General features: G+C 32.8%; 2 protein-coding genes across 5 annotated transcripts in view; one reads left to right on the forward strand and one right to left on the reverse strand.

Moving 5' to 3' along the window:
- The window catches only part of LOC139516792 (uncharacterized), a 35,304-nt gene extending 27,528 nt beyond the window's left edge, over positions 1 to 7,776 (reverse strand). Inside the window, exon 1 of the mRNA XM_071307099.1 lies at positions 7,698 to 7,776. The gene's annotated coding sequence lies outside the window, so the exon portion shown is untranslated. The remainder of the gene's footprint in view (positions 1 to 7,697) is intronic.
- A 5,000-nt stretch (positions 7,777 to 12,776) lies between these two features.
- Positions 12,777 to 18,976, forward strand: part of LOC139516811 (UDP-glucose:glycoprotein glucosyltransferase 1-like) — a 49,933-nt gene continuing 43,733 nt past the window's right edge. For 3 of the 4 annotated variants that reach the window (XR_011663027.1, XM_071307132.1, XM_071307133.1), the window contains exons 1-4: positions 12,777 to 12,914; positions 16,111 to 16,238; positions 17,399 to 17,484; positions 17,874 to 18,004. Coding sequence is in view for 3 of the 4 variants with exons in the window: in XM_071307132.1 (XP_071163233.1) it covers positions 12,897 to 12,914; positions 16,111 to 16,238; positions 17,399 to 17,484; positions 17,874 to 18,004 (363 nt within the window). In the remaining variant the exon portion in view is untranslated. Of the gene's footprint in view, positions 13,029 to 16,110; positions 16,239 to 17,398; positions 17,485 to 17,873; positions 18,005 to 18,976 lie in introns of all 4 variants that reach the window. The other variant, XM_071307134.1, reaches the window with a different exon arrangement.

Below are 18,976 nucleotides of genomic sequence, written 5' to 3' on the forward strand. Positions count from 1 at the left end.
GAATGTGTTCTAATGAACTTAAAATTTTTGTTTCTCTTAGAGCAATTCACTATGCTGTTGAATATTAATCCTCTCAAAAAAATGTTTGAAGAAATTTTCTTTTTTATTTATGAAATTTCAAATGAGAAAAATTGAACCCAATTTTTTTAATCACATCCCCCTTTCCCTTATTTCAAAACTAATCTCAATTAAAATTTCTAATGGAGTTTGCAACAATAACTACTCATTTAAATACATCATAAAATATTAAGATGTAAAAAAACTGCTTGTTATCACTGAATGGTAAAGATTATTTTAATTTATCAGTTGGTAGTAAAAAGTGAATATACATTGTATATTGTATATAACAAAGATTTAAGTTGATTCTGGACAAAGAAAGATAACTCTAATTAAATTTTTTTTTGATATTTCACAATATTGTGCAATTAGATATTTCTTGCCATTGCGCAATACTGTGCAATTGAAAAGACTTGCTATTGCACAATACTTAATATAATAATTTTAGATCCTGATTTGGACCAACTTGAAAACTGGGCCCATAATAAAAAATCTAAGTACATTTTTGGATTCAGCATATCAAAGAACTTCAAGATTTCAATTTTTGTTAAAATCAGACTAAGTTTAATTTTGGACCCTTTGGACTTTAGTGTAGACCAATTTGAAAACAGGACCAAAAATGAAGAATCTACATACACAGTTAGATTTGGTATATCAAAGAACCCCATTTATTCAATTTTTGATGAAATCAAACAAAGTTTAATTTTGGACCCCGATTTGGACCAACTTGAAAACTGGGCCAATAATCAAGAATCTAAGTACATTTTTAGATTCAGCATATCAAAGAACCTTACTGATTCATTTTTTGTCAAAATCAAACTAAGTTTAATTTTGGACCCTTTGGACCTTAATGAAGACCAATTTGAAAACGGGACCAAAAGTTAAGAATCTACATACACAGTCATGACAGTTAGATTCAGCATATCAAAGAACCCCAATTATTCAATTTTGATGAAATCAAACAAAAGTTTAATTTTGGACCCTTTGGGCCCCTTATTATGTTGGGACCAAAACTCCCAAAATCAAACCCAACCTTTCTTTTATGGTCATAAACCTTGTGTTTAAATTTCATAGATTTCTATTTACTTAAACTAACGTTATGGTGCGAAAACCAAGAAAAATGCTTATTTGAGTCCCTTTTTGGCCCCTAATTCCTAAACTGTTGGGACCTAAACTCCCAAAATCAATACCAACCTTCCTTTTGTAGTCATTAACATTGTGTTAAAATTTCATAGATTTCCATTCACTTTTACTAAAGTTAGAGTGCGAAAACTAAAAGTATTCGGACGCCGGACGACGACGACGACGACGACGACGACGCCAACGTGATAGCAATATAAGACGAAAATTTTTTCAAAATTTGCGGTCGTATAAAAATGATTTGGTTTGCCCAAACTGTACCCAAAGGTAGAAACAGTGGGTAGTAGAAAGGTTGGGTTTTTTTCGGCAGAGAGAAATTAAAGTGTCAGAGTTTTTTTTAAGTCTTCATATATATACTATCTGATGAAAAAAATTACATAAAGCCAACTAAATTTTATTAGTAGATTTTCATCCAAATTTTTGAAAAAAAGGGGCCGGAGGTGAGGATTTTATTTTTCATTTTTTATTATATATGAAACGCTCTTGTGACGTGTTCCTCATATATGCAAGTGTAATAAAAAGCTTCTATCACATATATAACGAATCAAACATAATTTTTTCAAATTCTTAAATACATATATCTCTGATTGGAAACCACTGTTCTACATGTAATTGCGGCTTTAAAAACCTATTTTTAGTATACAGCAAAAAATGTGGAGAAATGCTCTCTTCGGTTGGACTACCTACACTAAATTTATTTTGCTTTCTAATGGATGGTTTGTAGTTGCATTAAAATGAAGCAAATGCATTGGTATGCAACACAAGTATTTGGAGTACAGAATAAAATGAAAACTCATTTGTTTAATGACATTTGTTTAATGACTCTTTTGAGGGTATTCGGACAGAGGGTGTTTGCTGTTTGTCAACAAAAAACGACAGCCATGGATAAATCTAAGTGCTTGCTATATATTAACCCAACGTGAATGTTTGCCAACTTTTTTAACTCCATATACGGTCATAAATTGAATAAAATCTGTCAATTTCTTTAATCCAGTCATGTTTTTGTACCAATGTGTTCCACCATTTTTTTGTTTTGGATATCATTCACAGTCCTAATTGCCTGACACAAAATCATTGTTTAAATAAAAAAAAATATCCATGGCTTTCGAAATTCGAATCACAGAAATTTGTGACATGCCGTGATGTGCGTTCTTGGACACAACGTGTTATTTGTAACCCGGATATTTCATGCCCTTTTTGTGTAATCAATCTCAATTCTTGGTAGATGATGTTGTCATCATAGAGCAGCAGAATATATCAACTTGCTCATTTTAAATTACTCAAAGAAATACAAAAACCAAAATTTGAAACAGGAAGTTTTTAATGAAACAAAATTTTCAACAGTTACCGGTGATGGAAATGAACAAAATCCAAAATCGTAAATTTTTCAAAAAAACAAAATTGGAAAGGACGATTTCATAGGGGCGGGGATGAAAATCTATCAATTAATCTTAATAAAAGATTTTCAGAAGGCAGCTGTTTTCTGCATAGATAGGGTTAGGGAAAACAAACATTTTCAATTTAAAGCCTAAAAGATTGCAAGTGAGGTCTGTTTTAATCTAAAATCAGTGCTACCGTATATTGTCTTAATACCATTGTACTTAGGTTTCAGAATATTCATTGTCAATAGACCATGACTTATGGAACATGGCAATATAATCTCAACAGAAATGAGATGTGCCAGTGCTTATACATTTGCATATGAAATATCATTGACCTACATGCAGACTTGGGTTAATCGTAATTATAATCGATAATCAGCTGTAATTGATCACAATTTTTCAAGTAATCACTTTAATCATTAATCAGCCAAAAATCTGATTACATGTAATTTAATCTAATCAATTACTTTTCAAAATACCCTGTAATCCTGATTACTTTTTGATTACATTCTGATTACAATGATAAAAATCTTAAACTGTTTATGGATAATAAATGAACCTTTTTGTTATTTTTATTTAATAAATATTTAACATGTTATGATTGTTTAGTTTACTTTATGAAGCATGTTAATTGATTTGTATACTTCAGTAAAAAATAAACTGTTACATTATTTAAAAGACATCATGAGCCTAAGAAGAAACATAATACAATTATTAAAAAGATATATATTGTACATATATTCACAATTTAAAGATGTACATTTATGATTTACAAATGTACATATTAAAATTGATAATTTCAGAAATTTTCTGTTATATGCAAGTAATATTTTACTTTTCTTTAATCCTGAATTATAATCTTTTGTTAATGGGACAATCAGGAAGACACCAGTTGGACAAATATCTTGTTTGAAATATGCAAATTTAAATAAGTACTTGGTCTGGACATGTTAAATGCAATGATTTTTAGTACTTTTCTTTTGTTTACAATTTGATTAAATAATTCTATTAAAATGTTACATAATTTTTAACTGGTAACTTTATTTCATCCATATTTTAACTTCCATAAACTGAACCTTGAAATACATATAAAGTGTGGAAGAGGTCAGAAGACAAACAGTACACTCTTCATAAAGATATATTCAATTGAAGTCAAAATAATTCAGAGATTAATGATGATAAAGTGTAATGGGTGATAACAAGTGATACAATGTTCATGTACATGTATGTATGTATGTAATCTTATGTGGTTTATTAAATAGATGAAGTTTGAAGTTATCATTTTACATATATACAACAAAATCCTCTTGTAAAAGTGCTATAGTTGTATTAAAAGTTAATTCATTCACATCATTTAAAATGTTTTTTTTTATTCATTGTAATCAGATGTAATTTTGATTACTTTGCCAATGTAATCATTAATTTAATCAGACACTTTCAGAAAATAAGTAATCATTAATTTAATTTAATCATACAAATGACAAAGAAATTGTATTTTTCAATTACATTGAAAGTAATCGGACCCATCTCTGCCTACATGTAACACTAGTGCATCCCCTTAAAATGACCTGATCACAAACGAACTCATATTTAAACTAAACAAAGTCAATAAACCACAACTGAGGGGGTAGGGACCAATAATCTAAAAGGAAGTGATATGTGTGTCAATGCTTACACAACTACATACCAAATATCATTGATCTACCACTAATGGTTCCCGTAAACTGACCTAATCACCAATACACCTTATTGCTATTTGTCCGCCATTACTGGACGTCACACAGGTTCCTGTAAAATTTTGACGTCATAATACAAAATATCTGACGCTACAACGGAAAAGTGATTGTTGTATGCTGTCAATAGTTCAAGCAGGACATATTTTGGGGTCAGCCGGGATTAGCGATAAGGTGTATTAAACATTGATGATGACGACTTTTCTAAGGCCTTGAGGAATAGCATAACTAAGTCTTGCCTTTTTGACTTTGACAAAGCCTGGCAATAATCCTTAATTATAGATCAATATTTTGATTTTGCTCCTGTAACATTATAAACATGATTAATGGATCAGTATAATTATTGAGATGCTACATGATAAATGAATGGGAAGAAACCAGGTCCGTTCGCGCCCATTCAAGTTCACGTCCAATCATGTTCCTACCCTTTCACTTTCGCGCCCAATTTTTTATTGGTTTTGTGTTTAATGACTTTGTAACAAGTTTTGGCAAATGAATTCCTTAGGTATAATTTGTTGTCATTGTCTCAAAATAAAGTAAGACGGTTTTTTTGTGTTGAATAAATCTTAATAAAATTTTGGATAGTGTATTGTTAAAAAAAATAAAAATAATCAGTTTCTAAGTACAGTGAGATTCTGTCAGCGTTTTCTTTTTGTTGTGTTGAATAAATCTTAATCATGTATATGTGTATTGCTATAACTTTATTTCATTGTTTCAAAATAAAGTCGGAGATTCTGAAAACAATTTTTGTTGTGTTAAATACATTTTAATCATGTTTTATCATGTATAAAATGGATTTGAGTATGACATCCATTATCACTGAACTAGTATATATATTTGTTTAGGGGCCAGCTGAAGGACGCCTCCAGGTGCAAGAATTTCTCGCTGCTTTGAAGACCTATTGGTAACCTTCTGTTGTTGTCTGTTCTGTGGTCGGGTTGTTGTCTCTTTGACACATTCCCTATTTCCATTCTCAATTTTATTTGTGTAACGTGTAACCAGGCGGGGACGTTTAGATATTTTTATCCTCGGGTTTGTACCAGTTTCCTGGGATTTGAAAAGCAATTCAAAAGTTCTAAAGACAATAAAAAGTTTACACTATCACTATCAAATATGAAACAAATACTATACTACATAAAACGAATTTCTACATCTATTAACCTAACCCGAACCTGTTGAATTAAAAAAACTGTTTAAACCCTTTTAGTCCTACTGTTTGAAACTATAGTCTGAAACCTAAATGTATGGAACGGGTCTGAAACATAGATGTGTATATGGAACTTGTCAGACGGTTTGGAACTATTGTCTGAAACCTAAATGTTTGGAACTGGTCTGAAACCTAAATGTTTGAAACTGGTCAGACGGTTTGGAACTATTGTCTGAAACCTAAATGTTTGGAACTAGTCTGAAACCTAAATGTTTGGAACTGGTCTGAAACCTAAATGTTTGGAACTGGTCTGAAACCGAAATGTATCAAACGGGCTGAAACCTAAATGTATAAAACGGGACTGAACCTAAATGTATCAAACTAGGCTGAAACCTAAAAGGTATAAAACTTTATTAAATAAACATGTCTATAACTGTCGGAACAACAGGGTAGCACTAAGGCATGGTATGTCAGCAAACACTCACTGCAATAGTGAGAGATGTGAGACGCAAAACCTTAGCACCAGCCCTGTTTGGACAATCTGTACCGAACCAACAGTCTCAGCCCATTCTCTATTCAATCCGCAGGTTCCAAGCACTTCACTTTACTTAAACTAAACCTTCTGCCTGCTATAAACTACTTCCTTTCCAATGTTTACTGTCTGCTGTCTTCGGTACAAAATGACGATTTGAACTGAATAGCTACCCACTATTTATACTTCGAACGCGGACCTCGAAGAGAGCACCCTAGCAACAATTATACAGGTAAAGCGTCTGATAGCAACCACGGATAAAGGGATGATTTTTAATGCCGTTTTCAGGGCAAGATCAAATGGGAAATTCAAAGAGGTTTCGAAAAATATTCAACTGTAGAAATATTATAACCTTCTTAAACTGTAAATTTCGTAACATTTGGTTAGAGTATTGCTATAATTTTTCATTGTTTCCAAGCTGTGAAAAACAATTATCTTTTTTTTTCATTTTTTTTTCATTTAAAATGTTCAATTTTTTACTCATACCAAGCCTTATAGATCTTAAAACATGCAGTTAAAACATTAAAACAATTTAAAACAACAGACATGATCGATTTTTCTAGTCTTCTTATTATTCAACTAGATTTTCTTAGTCTTCTAATTATTCAACTAGAATCTGCTTTAAAATTGGGTGCGAATGTGAAGGGTGCGAACAAACCTTCCGTGCGAACGTGTAGGGTGCAAAATTGTATTAGGTGCAGTGTTCTAGGATTTTTTTGGCACCTTGACTTACCACGGGTAAGATCAATAAAAAAATTACTTACCCACATCTAAAAGTTAAATCCGCCAACAATTATATGTTGTGAAGTTTGTCTGAACAAAGCTGGATTCGGATACGATTGAATTTTGTACAAAATTTAAAAAAAACGATTTCTTACTAAATTTGACAAATATGTTATAGTTATTACTATGTCATTTATTAAGAGCTATAATAAATGCAACTGTAAGTTTATTTTCCTCCGATGACAAGAAAAAAAATCGTTTATGTCCCGATTTAAGCACCAGTTATCAATCCGGATTTTCCGATTTTACCGACACCGTGACCGACTTTTAGAATGATAGAAGAATGTGGTCTCCTTTGCGCTTGATTACACCTAGTAAACGAGTGCTTGAATAAAAGCGCCGATAGAAATCGACAAAATCTTCGATCTTTTATCAAAGTTTTTTCTCGTGATTTAATAAAAATAAAAAGCAAATATGGGAAAATTGAAGAGGACCGGGAAATTTCAAGAGTTTTTCGGCTTCCCCGAACTTGAAAATTGACTTACCACCGGGTGACAAAGGCTAAAAAATGACTTACCCGTTGTCCTAATCCACTTACCCCGGGTAACGGGTAATGGGAATCCTAGAACACTGAGGTGCGAAAGATACAGATTGGGGGCACCATCATGACAAATAACTTTATGCATTAAAATGTCACAATAATGTGAACAAATGTATACTGTGTTAGCATATCAGAATGTCTATGTATTTATTAAAAGACACTGACGCTCTTAATTGAATGGTCATACTGCTTAATGGTGCTGGGACAACTTCAGAAATAAATCATATTTATTATCTGATGATTTTCAGAGTTTATTTTCACCTGAAATGATCAACAGCAGAGTGACATACATATTATACCACTTTGAATTAACATATTTTTGGAGGGAATACTATTATCTATTTGTGTTATATTGTAACAAAATGTTAAGTTTATGTATTACTAGAAATTATGCTTGAGCCCCTTCTCACTGTCAACATTGTCAAGTCAACTAGATGTGCGCATGAATGGAGAAGAAAATTACTTCCGGGCAAAAACCTGGGGACTGTTTCAAGATGTTCTTTACTCATTGATATTAAAGATCTAGATGGAAAAAATTTAAGTAATAGAATTTAGCCTACGCATCAACGAGCAACAATCGGTCTTGAAATTATAAGTCTAGAGAAAGAAAACTGCTAAATCCATGGCAAAACAAAACCCGACTAAAATACCTACAACAGGTCTGAAAAATACTACATACTAGCCGTGAAAACTGAGCCACACCTGGGAACAGTATATCTAATATATATGTTCCTGGCCACACCAACCTGGTCATAAGCAAGGACGTATGTTAGTTATATCAGAGACATATTATAATATTGTATTATATGTCTCTGGTTATACGTCCTTGTCATAAGTAAAAAAAATCGGTACATAAAAATTGTATAACAAATAAAGATTTTTTTAACTTTCACATCAAGTGGATATTAATTTCGAGTAATTTTTCATATTTTTGAAAGAAACCGAAAGAATTTTTGGTCTTCTTTTACTTTAAGGGTCCCTTTACTTTATAGTTTAAGTTCATTAATGGTTATGGTTAGGTTAGGGGATGTTTTAGGTTAGGGTTAGGGTTCAGGGTTAGGGCTAGTGTTAGGTTTAGGTATTGATTAGGGTAAAGTTTGGGGTTAAGAATAGTTTAGTATAGCTCTTTATGGGTTGGGACCCCTAAAGTAAAAGAAGGCCGAGTTTTATACTTAAATTCAAACACCGCAAGGTAGAGCCTTTTTCAAACACATATTTTTGTTATTTTTGTTTAATATAATGTTCTCAATCAACGAATTCAAAGTTTCCCCACTGGTTCCAATCACACAATTGAGAACTCCAGGATCGTGTAACAGTCATATGCATTATCTCACCCCCCAAACATTTGAATATTACTACAATTTTGTTTAAGTGGTATTAGCTGTCAAATTCATGTTCACCTATTTGACTCAAATTATCATGGCATATTTGATTTATAACATTCTCAAACGTATATCGAAATGATTAAAAAAGAGTCTTCAATGAACAGTTCCAGATTCATGTACTGGATCATATCGGTATCAGCACTTCCGTGTGTTTTAGACTAAACGGCACCCTTGTAGACATCGAGGTGATCCTAGAAGACTGCCGACGGCCATATAAGCCGATATTCCTATATATATATATATATAAAAACGGCATGATTATTACTTACAGATGGTGCTATTCTGCTTTTTGCTTGCTGTCATATTCTCTTGAATTCTCATCTTCCCTTATCTCTGAATCTCTGCCAGTGCTTTGATGTCTTCAGATGGTTCCAACCTTCACCAGATGTTTCAACCCTGTACCATTACATCCTTCTAGCTGAGATCAACTCGGCCATGCCATAACCATCAAGATCAACGTTCTGCTGCTTCTCCTAGCTGTCTTACTACGGTCTTCCTTGCCTTTCCGACTTTTTCTCATTGTCTGTAGTATCCTCCATACTCAATGACGAGGGGCCCCCCAATGACTGTGCAGGAAAACCTCTGCAGCCTACTTGTACTGTGAACAGCCACACTTTCCACCCTCTCTCTCTGTATGTTGTCATCAGCTCTGTGTACCTTTCCTTCTTCCGCTGGTATGCCTGTTTACATCTCTTTTCCCAAGGAACTGCCAGTTATACTGCTACTATCATCTTTGACGACTGTGACCAAACTGCAATGTCTGGGCGTAGGGTTGTCAATACGCATTCAGGAAACACAAGCTTCTTGCCAATGTCAGCCCTCATGCATGTTCAATTCACTGCTATTGTACAAGGTGAAGTGCTGTTGTGACTTTATTGCATGACCAGTATCTCCCTCTCTGACAAATCTGATATGCTTTGCCTCTGTTGTTGGTGTCCTCTTCTTCCTTCTCTCAATATCAAGGATCTCTGCCAGATGTTTTAGGACCTTGTCTTGCCGCCATCGATATCTTCCTTGTGTCAGAGCAACCTTACAGTCTGAAAGTATGTGTGCCATAGTGCCTCTTTCACCACAACTTGCAGCTTGGCTCGTCTATCACACCTCACTGGTGTAAGTTTAAAGGGGAATTAAGGAAGTATATCGTAGACTGAAAGCATGAATGAAATTCCGAATGGTTCCATCCTCCATAACTCTGCCCATGTGATCGTTCTTTCTGATAAATTCCACTTAATCCATGCTCCTTGACGACTAAGCTCTACTGCTTTTGACTTCCTCGGCTTATTAAAATTTCATCCTGGCCCAAGTGACTACCTCTTCCAGTGCTAACAGTATCCATCTTACTTGAATATGGGATGACGTTGTTACTGTAATGTCATCCATGAACCTTCTAGTTGCTGGTAGAAAATCCCCAAATCTGTCTTAGGACCTCTTGTTTCTCTTTCTGCTGCCTTCATGATGATATTCATACTCATGATTACGGTATCAGTTCAATTCATTTAATTCAAAGCTTTGTTTATAGTCGGCATGTCACATAACAAATAAACATATTAAGCTCTATTAGCTTTTATAACCGACAGATACACACATTTACACAATAATCATACACAATACTAATATTTTAAAAACCATAAGAGACATAGAACACACATTTCATGCACATTAAGGCTGGACTAATTTAAATACTATATATTATATACATGCATGAGCACTGAGCTAAAAGCAACATACAAATCGGTGAGATGGTACAACCCGTAACTATTCCTTTCTCTAACTTCTGCCATGATGTTATCTACAGTAAATCGCAGCAGTATTCCACCAAAATACTTTTGGACTATCTTCTTGATATGATCTGGAATGTGGTACTGATCCATTGTCATCTCTATCAATGTGTGTGGTACTGATCCATATGCGCTAGCCAGGTCTAACCATACAACTGCCAAATTCTTCTTTCCATGCAGTCTTCGTCTTATGTATGAGTTGGCTAAGAACACTAGTAATTTCTACACATCCTGAAAACCCTGTAATGTCTCCTTTCTGCATAGATGTATCGATATAGCTATTCTCTACCCTATATAAATGTAGATATAAATGGTCAATTAGCAAAAATACCGAATTCAAAGAGGAAACTCAAGTCCCTTATCAAATGGCTAAATAAAAAGCTCATACACATCAAACGAATGGAAAGCAGCTGTCATATTACTGACTTGGTACAGGCATTTCCTTATGTAGAGAATGGTGGATTAAACCTGGTTGTATGACAGTAGCATAAATTCCAGTATATTGACAACAGAGGGTGAACAAAACTATAACAGACATTTTATAGTGTGTCTTTCTACGTTGTGATGTTACACTATTGGTTCAGATAAGCTTTCGTGTGAAGGTGTGGTACCATTAAAACGTTTAAACCCGCTGCAATTGTTTGCACCTGTCCTAAGTCAGGAATCTGATGTTCAGTCGTTGTCGTTTGTTGATGTGGTTCGTGAGTTATTTTCGTTTCTTGTTTTTTTATATATATATATGTTAGACCGTTGGTTTTACCGTGACTAGTATAATTTTTTTGGGGGAGGGGGCCTTTATAGCTTGCTGTTCCAGCGATGTGAAACAATGCTCCGTGTTGAAGACCGTACCTTGACCTATGATGGTTTACTTTTATAGATTGTGACTTGAATGGAGAGTTATTTCATTGGCACTCATAGCACATCTTTCCTATATCTTATTTTTTATTAGGTAAAAATGTCAAAAATAAGGATAAAGCATTTAACATTGTGTTATAATCTTCATCACTATAAAAACAAACAAATATGTCAACAAAGTGATCAGAGCACACAAAACACATTGGCGGGATGCATAAGTACCGAGCCACTCCGAAAGGATATTCCCGAAAAACGGACTTAAGGGTTAATTATTTACAACGATAAATAAAACGGGAACACTATAACACGTTATTAAGATAATAATGAATCAACATCAGTTTCCAGAATCTATACTTCAAGACCATTATGTATTATTTGTGAAGTTGTATTGGAAATATTTATTAAAACAAGGTCTCAAAGTCTAACTCGTGGTATATTCCGACGATATTTTTTTAGAAAAAGTACGAGACATTCTTTGAAATAAACAGCAGGTTTATCAACTTTCTTCTCAGACATTGGTGACGTTTTATAACGTCTGAGTAGTAGCTGCTAGCTTTTGAATACTGAATGAGTTGGGGAAATGTATATCACCATATGCAGATGATGTTGGTATAATTGCTACTAAATTACGCCATATACGTGGGCGTCAAATGTAATAGTTGACTTTTGACTTTTCGAATCATATAAGGGTTCAGGATATTTATTACTCAGTAATGTAAACACCCAACTTGTGGAGCAAGGTAGTTGCTGTTATGGAACAAACCAATTCAAATATACATACTAGTATATCACACATGATATCTTAGTAACAGCTTACACATTGTCAAAATGTCATCTTTATTTTACAATTACAATACAAACAAAATAAAAAGGCTATCACATGTATATCCCATATGCAGATGAACTTGATATATAGCTACTATTTAAGGTTTGATTGCATATCATAGGTTAACAAAATATCTTAATCATAGTTTTAACCTGTTCAAGATTGAGTTTTAGTAGATCGAATCAGTCAACCAAATGGTTTACCCTTGTTTCACTGCCAATGTTGATATATTGAAAGCTGAACACGTCGAGTTTATGTTACCCATCTCTAGCTAGGGTTTAAATTGAAGGTCACATGAATACGAATTAAATGAGGTCGAATTAATCCCTTGCAAGTGAATAATTCATCCGATGTTTCTTACATTAAAAACGATTGATCATTTCCATACTTCACTTTTATTAAAAATTGAACAAACTATTTGTTGTTTATATTTCGTAGCTAATGCCACATCTATCACTATTCGAAAAAAAAAATTGGTTTTCAAATATTGTGCAAGCTTTTTCGAAAAGCTAATGCTTTTTCATGTCTATTGATCGATTGTTTTGAGATTTTCCCCATACACAGTTGAGCAGTAAATTAACTATGTTTAGCAAAAATGCATATTGTCGATTAAATTTATTGCCATAGTACTAAGACATATTATAAGTATAATATGTACGAAAAGAAAAAATAATTGTTTTTCAAAATAAATATTTTTGGCAAATGAAAATGATCCACATCGTACCCGAACCTGTAACATGGCGCTGTCCATCAAGGTAACGTAAACGAAGAATTATTCTGTTCTTTGTCCACAGAAACCCATTCAAAAGAAAGATTTTAAAGAAATTGAACACCATGTTATTTTGAACATTATTGTCCATTAAGTACAAGTAAGCAAAACCGATGACAAAGGCAAATAATGTATTGAGAAAGTAATACCCTAACTTTTTACAACTTATAAGCCGGTTTCCCCTTCTCTATTTTGTGTATTGTCAATACACTGTCATAGTACATCTACTTAGATCTTAAGCGTTCTTATTTTTACAATAAATCCAGCACACGATGATATGAGGCAGGTGTTACCTGTGAAAGAGGATGAAATTCACTCAAATATTGGAATAATAATGTAATACTGAATGTTTATCTTTATCAGGTTGGGGACTAGCTGCGGAACTGTAGCTCTTAGGTCCTTATGTTATTTTTGACTATTTGCGGACCATAGATCGTCCGCAAATAGTCAAAAAATAACATAAGGACCTAAGAGCTACGGTTCCGCAGCTAGTTGGGGACAACCTAACAAATGAGGAACTATTCCTCAAATGAGTAACAATCCCTCATTAGAGTAATCATTTTGTAGTGCTAAAAAACTTAACCATTTTTTGAACTGTTTCCCCCCCCCCCCCCCCCCTTTGCCCTTTGTATATAATTTCATGTAATCATGAAAAATCCAGCAAATTTTTCCAAAAGATGAATAGCCCTATGTATGCATCATCTACATCTATGACGATCCATCAGCACATTGATGACTATATGTTGGTGCATCAGAAACAGTAGTCCAAATAATTATGACGTCTTGAAAGGCTATTAATATGAGGCAGGCATTACCTGTGAATGGGGACGAAGTTTGTTTAACATTACCTGTGAATGGGGACGAAGTTTGTTTAAATTAATTTTTGTAACTTCAATATTTGTTAAAAAAAGAAACGGAAATACCGTAACGTTTCCGATTTTGGTTCTGTTGTGAGGGATTTTACTTGTGACGTTATTTAAGTTATGACGTCATGCTCAATATAAACAAAGAAACGCAATGCATCAGGTAACGTTTATTCATACCAAAGACAAAGAATGATTAAAAATGAAATATATTGGTTTTGTGTTCCTTGAGTTCCTATATTTTACTAGACTAATCAAAGTCTCATGACAACAAGACCGGAAGAAGGAAGTAGAGTTATGTGTTCTGTGCAGATCCGGAAATTAAAAAACGCGACAAAAAAAAAATTGAACGATTTAGAGTTCATTAGTACAATGAAAAATTCGGGAAATTTTCCGGATTTTTTTTTTTTTTTTTTTATTGAATTTTCTACTGTTATTGAGGACTTTGTCCCCATACAATTTTTTTCTTTGACGCCTTACTTCGACGTCATAACGCCAAACTCATATTTTCAGTTGGACTTTGAGAGGAAATTTACTGCTTTATTAAAACGTGTAGCTTATTTCTCCTTAAGATGCTTCATTTTAGGAGCATAAAATATATTTTTGAACCAAACTCGGCAGTGTTCCAGCTAGGTTTTCAAAAGGGCAGGGTGCCAATCCTGAAAAAGGGCATTTAACGCGCGATATGATAATATGAAAAGGGCATATTTTAATAAAAGATGTTAATCAAACATTTGTGTTTATTCGTTGAATCACAGGTTATACAAGAACAACATCTTTAGCCCATATAGAACTCTATCTTTCTACTTTTAAGGCTGAAAAACTTGTCAAGCAGCTTGTCACACAAGTTTTTTTATCATTGCTTGGCACAGTTGAACTTTATATGCAGTATGTTTTGAAAGGAGATCTGTTTCATACTGTTTCTATGGTCTACCACATTTTACCAGTTTCACCTTTCTACCCCTGCTGTGCTTGATGGCAATACAGCACAAAACAGCTGTGCTCAGTAAATTCACAATTTTAGGATATAAAGCAACAGTGAAAAATAGTATCAAAAATAAAGAATACAGAAAAAGATGACCAAGGCACCCTACCAACACTGCTACTAAGACCCTCTTTAACTTTTCCCATAACTCAAAATAAATACCTAAACATATATATTCTTAAGCAAGAAGTATGGAGACACATTTTAGAATATGTAAATGGGTTACTCAATGCTAGGAAAAAAATCAGATTGAGTTATCTTTCTTTATTCGGGTGTGCTCCTTCTTTGGAGGATTATAAACAGTACGTAAATATGATGTAAATATGATCACAATATGGCAGCCGATTTTGTTATTTTCGTATCAAAAATGAAGGCAGTCAATGACAAATACGTCTGAATTTTCTGTTTATTTTACAGAAAACAAGTAAAACAATGTCTTCAACGAGTTTATAATGGTTTTTCCAACTTTCTGTCATTACGTTTCTTCCATGAAACTACAGTAAACATCGCAAATTGTGCCCAAGTTGTTGTATGCACATTTCTTCAAAGATAATTGCCGACTGACCGATTCTATTTGAACGAATTAATGTTGATGATCATTAATGACCCATCCGATAAACGGATTACCTATAGGAACAACAGATTATGACACCAGTTGTAACCATTGATTAGCTTGGGGTGGTAAACAAAGTCATAATCTTTTCCCCAGGTAAAATTTAGTAATTAGCTTATCATATCAATACGCAAATTAATATGCAATCGATCTTCAAAAAAGGCAGGGCGCCATGGAAACTGTAAAAAGGGCACAGGGCGCCACTCGGAAAAGGGCGGGCGCCGCGCCCTCTGAAAACGGCCTAGCTGGAACACTGCTCGGTACATTTTGACGGACCTGATTTTCCGGATAATGTAAAACAAAGGTTCCGAAAATTCGGGTCTGTCCAAATTTTACCGAGTTTGGTGTAAAAATTATTTTAAAATCTAAAAAGAAATCAGATAAATGTTTTAAAAAATGCAGTCGACATGTTCCCGCCTCGGATGGAATTGTTATTTATATTATTATTTCTGTAGGGATTAATTGGAAATATTTTGCACAAACAAACACATAAAAGGTAAGAATTTTTATATATGCAATTTTTTTTAGCCTTCAATGAAAATTTTATGGCTAAATTGGGTCTCAAAGTCCAACCGAAAATGGCGGATTCAGCATTATGACGTCGAAGTAAGGCGTCAAAGAAAAAAATTATAATAGCCTTTCAAGACGTCATAATTATTTGGACTACAGAAACAGACACTACAGGTACATGTATATAATTTGATCTTGTTCCTCTTTTCAGATTGTGAAGATGTTGACCATAGGATTGTTATTATTTTGTCTTACGTCAACAGTACAGGGAAAACCCAAATCTGTATCTGTGTCACTTGATGCTAAATGGGGTTCAACACCTTTATTGTTAGAAGCTAGGTATATTATATATTTTTTTAACTGTTTGGTGTAAAATACTCATTTTTTACATTGTTATCTTTCTATTTTCATGATTTAAAAAAAAATGAATTTAAATATAATAATCAGTGCAGTAAAGAAAACTAACAATGCATATCATGTGAAGAAGAAGTTGGGATATCAATAAGACAACAAACAACCCATTGATTGACACAAAAAAATGTATTGAGCATGTTGAGCACAACATACGTTCTTCAACTATAGCAGTAATATAAAAACTTAACAGTACAATGTACTAATTTTTCTTCACCAGATCTTCATTTCTACCATTGATTTTTTTCAGTGATGTTAGAGGGCAAAATAATAAAAAAAATCTGAAATCTAAAACAAACATTAAATAGTGTCTTCACCATATGTCAACCTATAAATCACACTAGGAATAAAAAAAAGTAGTGCAAAATTGAATAAACTGTATTTCATTGTAGATCATAAATATATTGAAGATAAATGTTGGTTTGGAAGAATGTTCTCGAGACAAAAATCTTAAGCTTACAACTACATAGATATATGTAAAAATCAAACTCTTAATGTCATTTCTGAATGTTGCATGAATGTCTTCAATGATGAACTGTTTACCTTATTTTTAATTATCTAAATGCTGGTTTTAGAATAGGTATAAATGTAATAATAATGCTTTGATAACTTTAGACATTCAATCTTCCTCAAGGCAAACATATAATTTATGTTTTACTTTGAAAGACTGTAACACCTCAGATACTGTTCAAAATCTCAAAAGAGAAACTGATATTAAAGACAAAATTAAGAGTCAAGCAGACATTGCAATGGAAAAAGGTTAACAAAAATGTTTTAGAATATGAAATAAACTGTATAAAACCAACTTATTTTGTGGGCAGTTTATTTTTCGTTACTTTTGCGAGTAGAAACATAACATGAATAAAGATTTCGTAAATATGTCAGACTAGGATCTTCTCTTAAATGAAAACTTCAACAAAGTGAGAAAATTAAGAAAATAAATAGTCATAAAAACGGTTGAAATGGGTAAAACTTAAAAAAAAAAAAAAAAGTATCAGGAAAAATTGGATTACAGTATCCCAAGCTTTCAGATAACAACATCTTATATCAATGTCATAATGTTACAAGTAAATAATCTTCTATTACAGTGAATATCTAGCAAAAGAAAATATTGAATATTTTTGGAGATACATTAGTGACGTTTCACTACTCAAACCAGAGGAAATGGAAAGTGGTAAGAATTGAATGAAATGATCTCTATGAAAATATGAAATTTCATTTACTTACAATAAAAACAGTGTAATTGAGTTGATGCTTAACAGTTACAGTTTATATTTGTTTATTAAACCATTGCCGATTTTTTTCAATACACATCACTGCCATGTTAAAGAATAAAAAATTCATAGTGCGAACTCTGAAAGATTGAAGACCTTGTATATTTTGTAGAATTTATTGTTCATCTACATTATAACAAACATTCAAACTTAAACGAAATTGTAGTGTGCACCAAGTATGCACTGAAATAAGCTATCAAAAGCAGGTTAGTTATCAACCATTTATATATTTCAGCACATATAAAATAAAAAAACTTTACATATAGATAGATTTATAATTATTTTACAGTGAAAGATTTACCCTACTATTCCATGATACTTCAGTATGCAGAGAAGTCACTATCTAAGTTACAGATGAGCTTACTGAAGTTGTCAATGTCTCTTAGAATATATTCTCCTGCTATTGAAAGTTTTAATCAGGTATGATCTATTTTCTAATGATGGGTGTTTATAGCATTAATTGAAAAGTCTGATATGTTGAGAATTTTAAGAGTTTTTATGTTATGTATGTTCTAAAGTTTTGCCAGAATAAACATTTTATTAAAATTTTCGACAAATAAAAATGTGATTGATAATTTTGAACCATAGATGTTCAAGGTGTTGAATTTGAAATAAGACAAATTTATGAATCATGACATGTCAAAAAGCATGTGAAAACATGTGACGTAGATGCTGACTTTTAAATATGAATGTGGTAATGTTTATAATTTTACATTATACAAATTTGTTAATATAAAAAAACAATATTCTACTGTAAACTTTGTTTGTATTCAACAGTGGTCTGTTATGTTGCTTTTAAAGCAACACCGCTAGGCACATATTCAAAACAACTGTCAGTTTCAAGTTTTGTTACATTTATTTGATAACAGCACACAATATAAATGTATCATTGTCAAGTTCTGATCAGAATTCAGTGTAAATTTCTTTTAATTGAAAATGCTCTCTCACAGTCAGAATTGATATTTAAATGAACTAAATTAGCTTGATCAAGCTTTGACAGAATGTCATAAAGTATTTTTTTGCAATGTAAAATGTAATCTTTTATCTCTGCCATTGCTCCCATTGCTTTTGCCTGGTCAAAACTGGGTAGTTCATCAGAAGATAGATGGTACTATGAGAACTGATCCAACATTTCCTTGACATTTCCATCCCCTTTGGCCTGCCCCTATGGCCTGTGGAAATTTGTTGGCTTTCTTCTAGATTTCGAAATGAAAAAAAAAAATGTTTTATAATTTGATTTCCATTAAATAAACATGTTAAATGCTTATTCAAATAGCTACATTGTAGTTCTCCTCTCACATGTATTGTTTAAATCATTGCAACATAGGATGCACAATGCTTTACGTGTCATTCGATAATTTAAACTCAAACTCCAAAATATAATTTATAAAT

Source organism: Mytilus edulis, chromosome 3 (assembly GCF_963676685.1).
Source record: "Mytilus edulis chromosome 3, xbMytEdul2.2, whole genome shotgun sequence".
NCBI classification, from domain to species: Eukaryota; Metazoa; Mollusca; class Bivalvia; order Mytilida; family Mytilidae; genus Mytilus; species Mytilus edulis.